At 45.6% G+C, this 11,060-nt stretch overlaps 1 protein-coding gene across 1 annotated transcript; it reads right to left on the bottom strand.

The window, feature by feature from the left end:
• Positions 1-2,407: 2,407 nt before the first annotated feature.
• cavin4a (caveolae associated protein 4a) lies at positions 2,408-8,582 on the bottom strand (the record flags this gene model as incomplete). Its single annotated transcript, XM_084188209.1, has 2 exons — positions 2,408-3,079; positions 8,175-8,582. The coding sequence occupies 2 exons, from the start codon at positions 8,580-8,582 to the stop codon at positions 2,408-2,410; spliced, it is 1,080 nt and encodes a 359-aa protein (XP_084044335.1).
• Between the last annotated feature and the right edge of the window lie 2,478 nt (positions 8,583-11,060).

The raw sequence follows: 11,060 nt of genomic DNA, 5'->3' as shown, positions 1-11,060 counted from the left end.
AGCACAACCCCCACCTGTGGACGTCGGGCCCTCATAGAGTCTGTTTCTGACCGTTTGAGCAGACACATGCACATTTGTGGCCTGCTGGAGGTCATTTTGCAGGGCTCTGGCAGTGCTCCTCCTGCTCCTCCTTGCACAAAGGCGGAGGTAGCAGTCCTGCTGCTGGGTTGTTGCCCTCCTACGGCCTCCTCCACATCTCCTTGTCTATTCCATTTGCACAACAGCATGTGAAATGTATTGTCAATCAGTGTTGCTTCCTAAATGGACAGTTTGATTTCACAGAAGTGTGATTGACTTGGAGTTACATTGTGTTGTTTAAGTGTTCCCTTAATTTTTTTGAGCAGTGTATATTTGCAAGAAAAAAAAGAACATTGGAAGTGATGCAGACAATTACATTGATGGAAGTTACAATCTATGTGCAATATTAAAGCTGATCTACCCCCTAAAAAATAAATAAAAAATAATGATAAGCCCAAACCAGATGGGATTGTGTATTGCTGCAGAATGCTTTGGTAGCCATGCTGGTTAAGTGTGCCTTGAATTCTAAATAAATCACAGACAGTGTCACCAGCAAAGCACCATCACACCTCCTCCTCTATGCTTTACGGTGGGAAATATACATGCAGAGATCATCTGTTCACCCACACCGGGTCTCACAAAGACACGGCGGTTGATCAAAAAATCTTCAATTTGGACTCCAGACCAAAGGACAAATGTCCATTGCTTGTGTTTCTTGGCCCAAGCAGGTCTCTTTTTCTTATTGGTGTCCTTTAGTAGTGGTTTCTTTTCAGTAATTCGACCATGAAGGCCTGATTCACGCAGTCCCCTCTGAAACAGTTGATGTTGAGATGTGTCTGTTACTTGAACTCTGTGAAGCATTTATTTGGGCTGCAATCTTAGGTGCAGTTAACTCTAATGAACTTATCCTCTGCAGCAGAGGTAACTCTGGGTCTTCCTTTCCTGTGGCGGTCCGCATGAGAGCCAGTTTCATCATAGCGCTTGATGGTTTTTGCGACTGCATTTGAAGAAACTTGAAAAGTTCTTGAAATGTTCCGTATTGACTGACCTTAATGTCTTAAAGTAATGATGGACTGTCGTTTCTCTTTGCTTATCTGAGCTGTTCTTGCCATAATATGGACTTGGTATTTTACCAAATAGGGCTATCTTCTGTATAACCCCCCTACCTTGTCACTACACAACTGATTGGCTCAAACGCATTAAGAAGGAAAGATACTCCACAAATTAACTTTTAAGAAGGCACACCTGTTAATTGAAATGCATTCATGAAGCTGGTTGAGAGAATGCCAAGAGTGTGCAAAGCTGTCATCAAGGCAAAGAGTGGCTATTTGAAGAATCTCAAATCTCAAATATATTTTTTTGATTTGTTTACACTGTTTTGGTTACTACATGATTCCATATGTGTTGTTTCATAGTTTTGATGTCTTAACTATTATTCTACAATGTAGAAAATAGTCAAATTAAAGAAAAACCCTTGAATGAGTAGGTGTCCAAACTTTTGACTGGTACTATATAAACAGTAGCTTTATATCTGTATAGCTTTACTTTTTCAAACTCTTCAGAGACCAGCTGAGATCTGTGTTGACCAATTTCATGATTACGGTTATGCTATGTACAACATTTTACATTCAGATTTAAGATCAATATCATACACAAACTTCCTCAACATTCAGAATCATCTCAAAGGTACTTTGCAATCTCTCTTTTCTCCCTTCAGTTAAACTATTTTCCCCTCCAAACACTTTGTGCAAATTAATTTCTAACTTGCGAGCGCTTTTTCTTGACTAGTCTTTCATCTCAAAGAAATCAGTTAGCAACCAAACATCTGGGAGCAATTTGTTTTTGTGTGTACTTAACTTTAACGCCTAAACCAACTGCAAACTCAACATAGCAGTTCATGTACATTAGTTCCCAATGTGTCCAATACTGATGTACTGTTGCCCTAAACACCCACTGACCTGAATTCATCCCAATACATATTTCCATAAACAGGTTCAATCTTACACCTTTCTCTGTGTTCGTGTGTGAATGTGTCCATGTACATTATCTCAATAAAGATCATTCCAAAATTAAAAATAAAAGCAGCTAATTTCAATGACGTGATAGTGGGTCACTAACCTACCAACATCTGACACCCCAGAAACACAATCTTTATAGATTACCAGGTCAGTCACAGAACTCTTTCCACTCCTCTATAGACTGGTCAGTATCCATATCCAATACAAGTATCTCTTTGATTTTTATACGGATTGATAATGTAAATTGTCTGTCGTCGATGTTGATTCGTCACAGACCATCTCTCTTGCAAGACACTGCAAGCTTTCTTCCTACCCGGCTTCACTTCCTGTTTTGGTGACTTGTCGTTGTGTTGCGGCAACATGCTGGAGATCTACTTCCTGTCGTATTCGTCCTCCTTGCCCTCTTCCACTGCCTCCACAGCGAATTTCCCTACCTCCCCTATCCTGATGACGGCCGGCTCCTCCACGGGACCCTCCCTCTTGGTTTCCACCTCCGTTACCACCTCTGTGTAGGTTACTACCGGGGTTTTACTGACTTCCGGGCTTTTCCTTCCCTTGACTGGGGTCACCGCCTCATCGACCTCCCCATCAGCCTCAGCTCCTTCCTGGCCCTCGGCCACGGTCCTCTCCTTCTTCAGCTTGATGCGGAAGGACTCCTTGGTGGGGGCTTTCTTCGCAATGTTCTCCTTCAGCCTCTCGCCAGAGTGCTTGATACGCTCGCCGGCCTGGTGCATCTTCTCCCGTCTTTCGGGGGGCACCATTTTCTCGCCCATGTTGTGGAACTTGGTGCCCAAGTTGTCCTTGGTCTTAGTCATGGTCTCCTTGGAGAAGGCGTGCTTAATGCTTTCAATGCCCTTCATGCCTGACGCCTTCAGGCGGGCGGTTTTGGAGCCTCCTTCAGTCTCGTCCACCGTCATGTATTCCTCGTCTGAGGAGATGTCCTCGGGGACATTGTAGGTGTCTGGCTCGATCACCAACCCCTCCATACCAACCGCTCCTTTTGGGGTCTTTGTCACGGCCACCGAAGGGATCTCATGTTCCCCCTAGAGAAAGGCAAATTAAGTGTTTTAAATTACAATAATATGGGTTGGCTTCTTAAGTTATATCGCCAATGGTTGAGCAGACCTGGGTTCAAATAGTATTTGTATTTTTTCTTACTTGATTAAGTTTGCCTGGTGCAATGGAATAGTCCCAAAATTGCCAACCATCTGGCGTTCCAGAAACGCTCAATCAAATGCTCAAACTCTTTGAAAGGAAAAACATACATTTTGAAACCGGGTCTGCTTGACTGTGCACTTTTTGGGCAATTATGGAGAAATTACACAAGCTTTCTCTTCTCTCCCTATCAGTTGTAGAGGGGATGTTTGGCTTTGTAACGGTTGCTATGTCTTTGAGTTTGCCCTTTGAGGTTGCAACAGTATATGTCCCGCTGGGCTTTATATTACATGCCAGTAACCACTCAATACCATGGGCCAATTTTTCTACAGGGATCACAGAGGTTGGTGGAAAGATCCGTTTCTCAAAGATATGCTAAACTGTATCATTGCAGTTCGCAACATATGGACATCTATGAGTGGGTGTTCTCAGCAAATAACTCAGACAACTTAGCCCACAACATGAGAAGCGTATGAGAAACATGATAAATTATAAACCCAAGAATAGCATTGAAAGATGTGCCATTAACAAGCACTTCTAGTGTTACAACTGAACACTTAGCTTACATTTCTAGCACTATGTGATACTAGGCCTAATTGCTGAATCTCCCTCTCTATTATGAATTCCTAAAAAGCGGTAGTGCCCCCCCTTCTGATGACTGGGCAACCTGCTGGGTTCTGCAGGTGACTTTTGAATCTGAGACCCAATTAATTATAATAAAGATTCAGCCACCTGCAACAATCACTCTCATTAATCAAGAGGGTAAGTTGTCTGAACATGCCCAGACTCTGTGAATGACACAACAATTACACCACAAGGGAATGTGGGCCAGCATATTTATTTATTTTCATACCTGATGTTGCCAGGCAATTAATAATAGATTATTGGCCGACCGACATGACAACCACCCATAAGATGACCGTCATTGGTCACAACCACATTGGGCTTGTGCTTCCGTCAACTGATGGTGTGCGTTCGATGGTGCTTTATTCATGTTGAACTCTGACCTTATTGGTGCCTCTGTTGTCATGGTTACATAACAGTACATGGACGGCTCAGGCTCGTGGTACAGAGTAGGAGTCTGCACAATAAGTTCTAAATTCTCTCTGTCAACCCTACAGTAGCTGGCCAATCAGTGTCTGTATAAGATATATGATGTCCATGTGATTGGCATAAAGCCAGTCATGCGTTAGAAAGTCCTATAATGTATAACCCCCCCAAAAAGGGATAACGTCAGCTTGACTGCTACAACAAAGAACTTGCTGCTATACAGAATATACATTACTTTGACAAAAATGTTGTTACCTTGTGTTGGTTAATTCTAGCTTCGAATGAAAGTTTGGCTTTATATGCCCAAAATCTATCCTCAAAACAATGCCACCCCCACAGAAACTACAGCCATTTATCTGTGTCTTATTACTGGTCCATGCTGAGCTGTTGTGTCCCATTTTTCAGTCTTGCCATGCTTTGCCACTGGCAATGACTGTCTCTATAACAAACAGTGCTTGCTTCCTAACTAAAGTTAAATGGCCATCGCTGCGTCAGAGGCAAAAGCACTATATTAGGATATCTATGCCCTGCTAGCCAGGCCCTCAGAATAACCGACAGCAAATCAGTCATCTGGAAATCCTACACTCAGACTGTCCTATTCAGGCAAGAGGGAGATTAAGCCCCTCCTAGGGATCATCATAGAGGAAATATGAGATTCACTATACACTTAATGTAAAGTGTAGTATAACAATCATATTCAGAAGCCATGTTTTAATGTTGACTACAGAGACTGACACAATAACCCTCAAATATTTATATGAAAAGCTAGCCCCTAGGCCTTAAAAGTTCAGTCATATATAAGGATTTGCCATTACCCATAAGAGTCTAAGTTTGTTCTGAAGTGTCTGTCCTATATCTGGGAGATAGAAGAAAGATCAGGGGGAAAAAAGTGTTATTTGTTCAGTACATGTATTTAACACCTTATTTTTGGCACTAAACAGTCTCCATATATACAGTACCAGTCAAACGTTTGGACACACCTACTCATTCCAGGTTTGTTCCTTATTTTTACTATTTTCTACATTGTAGAATAATAGTGCAGACATCAGAACTATTAAATAACACATATGGAATCATGTAGTAACCCAAAATTTTTTAAACAAATCAAAATATATTTTATGTTTGAGATTCTTCAAAGTAGCCACCCTTTGCCTTGATGACAGCTTTGCACACTCTTGGCATTCTCTCAACCAGCTTCACGAGGTAGTCACCTGGGGGGGGGGGGGGGGGGGGGGGTATACAGAAGATAGACCTATTTGGTAAAAGAACAAGTCCATATTATGGAAAGAACAGCTCAAATAAGTAAAGAGAAACGACATGAAGGTCAGTCAATACGGAACATTTCAAGTTTCTTCAAGTGCAGTCGCAGAAACCATCACAAGCTATGATGAAACTGGCTCTCATGAGGACCGCCACAGGAAAGGAAGACCCAGAGTTACCTCTGCTGCAGAGGATAAGTTCATTAGAGTTACCAGCCTCAGAAATTGCAGCACAAACAAATGCTTCACAGAGTTCAAGTAACAGACACATCTCAACATCAACTGTTCAGAGGAGACTGCGTGAATCATGCCTTCATGGTCAATTTGCTGCAAAGAAACCACTACTAAAGGACACCAATAAGAAGAAGAGACTTGCTTGGGCCAAGAAACACGAGCAATGGACATTAGACCGGTGGAAATTTGTCCTTTGGTCTGGAGTCCAAATTTGAGATTTTTGGTTCCAACCGCCGTGTCTTTGCGAGACGCAGAGTAGGTGAACGGTGATCTCTGCATGTGTGGTTCCCACCGTGAAGCATGGAGGAGGAGGTGTGATGGTGTGGGGGTGCTTTGCTGGTGACACTGTCTGTGATTTATTTAGAATTCAAGGCACACTTAACCAGCATGGCTACCACAGCATTCTGCAGCAATACACCATCCCATATGATTTGCACTTAGTGGGACTATCATTTGTTTTTCAACAGGACAATGACCCAAAACACACCTCCAGGCTGTGTAAGGGCTATTTCACCAAGAAGGAGAGTGATGGAGTGCTGCATCAGATGACCTGACCTCCACAATCACCCGACCTCAACCCAATTAAGATGGTTTGGGAGTGAAGGAAAAGCAGCCAACAAGTGCTCAGCATATGTGGGAACTCCTTCAACATTCCTCATGAAGCTGGTTGAGAGAAGGCCAAGAGTGTGCAAAGCTGTCATCAAGGCAAAGGGTGACTACTTTGAAGAACCTCAAATATAAAATATATTTTGATTTGTTTAACACTTTTTTGGTTACTACATAATTCCACGTGTTATTTCATAGTTCTGATGTATTCACTATTATTCTACAATGTAGAAAATAGCAAAAATAAAGAAAAAACCTGGAATGAGTAGGTGTGTCCAAACTTTTGACTGGTACTGTACTTCCATTCATTTTTTCAACTGGAACCGGGGGACCCTCAGACAAGTCTTTTGAGGCCTGTGGGCATCCTAGAGCAAAACAACCGACATGTATATGTATGTGAGAGTCTCACCTTTTTAAACCATTCGGACGCTACAGACAAAGGTTGGCTGATCGGCTGTACTGACTTCAGATGAGTCCCAAGATGCTTGTGGGGGTCGTATAGCAAAACGTATAACACCATCGTGTTTGCTTATCTTTCCACAGAGGGGTATAATAGTTTGTAGGCCAAACTGTTCGGCCGCTACAGACAATTTTGTGAGAAGACCGATTTTTGGGATGTCTCTTGGTCTGACAAACACTGCTCTAGCTCTGTCACCTTTCACCACAGATGCGGAAGTGCGACATAGGTGGATGCAGTGGATTGAGATGTAAAAAGATATCTCTAGCTTAAACTGACTGATTTTTCTGGGGATTTTTTTATTATGCAAATTCAATTTCAGCGGGGGAGCGGACATCGAGCGTAGTTTTTTTTTTTAAGCTATGGTGTTTCAAATGCCATGACTTATCTGAGAGCTAATGGCCCCATTAAAAATTTCATTAAAAATCGGCTTTCTAACATTGATCGCTATACAAGAAATCACTACCGTCTTCATTATTTTACAATAAATACATGTGACACCCACTGACTGCTGATATCGCTTTCTCGTTAGCCTAGTAAGAGGTTGCCCCAAAGCGGGGTCACCGTGATTGGCAGACCTTCATTCTTCAGATTGGCCCTAGCAGTCTGCTGCCACATAAGAAGTCAGTTTATCGTGTCCCCATTGGCAGCGGGGAGTATGCCATGCTCCCAGAATAGGACTCTCTGTCACGGCCACACAGCAGCTGCTTCTTTCAGGGGAAAGCACACAGAGCTCTCATTGCACCCGCAAGTCCCTTTAACGGGAGCTGTTTCTCCTATTAAAACAGAAGGCTTGAAGTCTCTTTTAGGCTACCTAGTATCTATTTTCATCTAAGACATAAACTGTAACTGTTTTTTTCATGACTTCTGTGAAGTTTGTAAGTCGCTCTGGATAAGAGCGTCTGCTAAATGACGTAAATGTAATGTAAATGTAAGTCTTTTTCACTTTGTATTCAAGTCTACACCTTAGACCAAATATAATTGTTTCTGTAAAATAAGACCAAAGATAATTGTTTCTGTAAAATAAATTTACATCATTTAGCAGAAGCTCTTATCCAGAGCGACTTACAGGAGCAATTAGGGTTTAGCGCCTTGCTCAAGGGCACATCGACAGGTTTTTCATTTAGTTGTCTCAGGATTCGAGCCAACGACCTTTCGGTTCATGGCCCTACGCTCTTAACTGCTAACTAATTTTTTGAAGTGGCCGTCATGGCCCTTTGGCCTTTGTATCATTGGCCTCTTTATTTGTTGCTCTGCCCTGCCTCCTTTTGGAGCTTTTCAGTTACAGTTTCCTTATGTAACCTATTGGTGCATTCTACATCTGATTGTGAATGTTATCAGTTACTATTATTGCAGCTTATTATATTACTTAATTACCTGATAAATGATGACGCGGAACTTGTTACGGGTCAGCAGCTCCTCCTGTGTGGTCTCCACCTTCTTGACGCGCACGTTCTGCTTCTCTACGCGCATGCGCACCTCCTTGACATTGGAGCTGACCTTACGCGTCTTCTGGAGCAGCTTCTCCACGGTGCCACTGGTGGTGGTGTGGTCTTTGGCAAGCTTCAGGACATCACCCTGGATGGTGTTGATGTTGGTCTCCAGCTCCAGCTGCCGCTCCTCCATGCGCTGCTGGCCAGCCTGAACGTTGTCGATGATGCCTGCCACACGCTCCAGCAGCGACAGGATGGTCAGGGCACTGATGGGATTGCCTGCATCGTCCTCCACCCCCAGCACCTCCAGCTTGTCCTGCACGCCCGCCATGCGGTACTTCGACTGATCCATGGAAGCGTTTCTCGAAAGACGGAAGGGAAACTTGGATGTTGGGTGAAGAAGCCGAGTGAACAACGCTGAAGTGCTGAAACTTTGACGCAAGTGCAGAGAACTTGAGGATATCTGGTTAGACTTGGGTTGATTTGGATTGCTCCAAGACCATTGAGGTACCACCAGCTAAGAGACCAGCAAGAGGTGACTCCCTACCACAGTGACCCAACTCAGGTCTGGTGCAAAAAAGGAAGCAGACTTCTCCTACCCTTTTAGAATAGGCTGCAGGATCAAGAGGGGACCTGCAAAACAAGCGCTCAGAGGGCAGGAAATAGACTGAAAGGGGTGTGGCGTAGCCAGCATGCACCACATAGATATAAATACTTTTTTGGTAAGGTGACACTGACATTTTGGGAAGATGCAAAGCAGGGGCATGGATGGAAATCCCCCTCTAGCCCACTCTGTTACTCCCCGATTAATTTATCATTTATAATAAAGTGGTGGTCATTATCTAGGCATCGCTTGACGATGCAGCTGTATGTCATGTATGTCAACGTCAACTTCTGACTCATTTGTAGCGACAGATGGAAAGAGAACACTTTGGTCATGGGCCTTGATTACCCATCCCAGGAATGTTGAGAGGATTAAACATTGTAGCGCTGCCCTTTTTGAGTTCCCCAGGGAAGCAAAGTCCACATATTGAGTGGCAGTGACATCAGGAGCCATTTACATTGTCTACCAGCAACATTGTATTGCAGTGAGTGTCAAAGTGGCGCCATATCGGAATTGTGAGCATTGAGCAGCTGTTGAAGTGAAGTACTTGTGTGTTACTTACTGTTCCCCTATTGATTTGTTAATGTGCTTAAATCCATATTGCGTTTTGTTGCAAATCACTTATTTAATCTATATTATTAGTTTTCAATATTACAATGAACACAAATCACAATATGCAACCTTATCCTATACATGGCAAATTACATAGCAAATGGGACAACTTGTCACGCCCTGGCTCTGGGACTCTGTTATGTTGAGCCAGGGTGGGTTGTTTCTATGTGTTTTGTGTGCTAGGGTGTTTATCTAGTTCATTTGTTTCTATGTTGGCCGGTGTGGTTCTCAATCAGAGGCAACGTGAATCAGCTGTTGCTTGTTGTCTCTGATTGGGAACCATACTTAGGTAGCCTGTTTTGCCACATTTTTTGTGGGATCTTGTTCCGTGTTTGGTTAGTGTCTTTTGCCAAGGACGTCACGTATCGTTTTGTTCGTGTGATCATTTAAAATAAAAGTATGTTCGCATTCCACGCTGCGCCTTGGTCCACTTCCTCCAGCGATCGTGACAGAAGATCCCACCATAACTGGACCAAGCAGCGTGTCCAGGAGCCAACGCCAGAGAGGGCTCTAAAGGATATCAACCTCGACTGGGTCAAGCCGCGGGAGGAGGAGAGAGGCTGGACTTGGGAGCAGAGGAGCGAGAGTCTGGCGAGAGCCATGGAGGCCTGGCCCATGGGGAGGAGAGACGCCCAGAAAATGTTTAAGGAGGGGCTCACGCCGTGGACGATGGGGCAGCAGGAGGCTGGGATAGAGTGGTTCAGCGGGTTGGCAAAGGAGGCCACCAGGTTACGGGAGTCACTGGTCACCAGGGGGAAGGAGAATGTAGAGGCACGGCGAGAGGTACTGGGGTGTGTTGCCAGTCCGGTCCGGCCCGTTCCTGATCCACGCGTAGGGCCAGTGGTGTGTGTCCCCAGCACGGTCCGGCTTGTTCCTGTCCCTCGCACCGAGCCTGTGGTGCGCGTCGCCAGCCCGGTCCGGCATGTCCCTGCCCCTCGCACCAAGCCTGTGGTGCGCGTTGCCAGCCCGGTCCGGCCTGTTCCTGCCCCTCGCACCAAGCCAGTGGTGCGCGTCGCCAGCCCGGTCCGGTCCGTTCCTGCTTCCCGCACCAAGCCAGTGGTGCGCGTCGTCAGCCCGTTTTGGTCCGTTCCTGCTTCCCGCACCAAGCCAGTGGTGCGCGTCGTCAGCCCGTTTTGGTCCGTTCCTGCTTCCCGCACCAAGCCAGTGGTGCAAGTCGTCAGCCCGTTTTGGTCCGTTCCTGCTCCCCGCACCAAGCCTGTGGTGCGCGTCGTCAGCCCGGTCCGGCCTGTTCCTGCTCCCTGCACCAAGCCAGTGGTGCGCTTCGTCAGCCCGGTTCAGCCCGTCCCTGCTCCCCGCACCAACCCAATGGTGCGCGTCGTCAGCCCGGTCCGGCCTGTTCCTGCTCCCCGCACCAAGCCTGTGGTGCGCGTCGTCAGTCCGGCACAGCCCGTGCCTGGGTCACCGGTGCCTGGTCAGGTACCGGTTAGCTGCTCCACATCGGAGCCTGAGCGATCCGCTCCACCGATGTCCAGTCCAGATCCAGCCAGCAGGGCCAGACCGGACCAGGGGCGCTATGGGGGGTTTGTTGGAGGGTGGGGGTCAAGGCCGGAGCCGGAACCGCCTCCGAGGAGGAATGCCCACCCGGCCCTCCCC

This window comes from Coregonus lavaretus (genome assembly GCF_964263955.1).
Source record: "Coregonus lavaretus genome assembly, chromosome: 23".
Classification (NCBI taxonomy): Eukaryota; Metazoa; Chordata; class Actinopteri; order Salmoniformes; family Salmonidae; genus Coregonus; species Coregonus lavaretus.
This window is presented reverse-complemented; position numbering and strand designations above follow the sequence as displayed.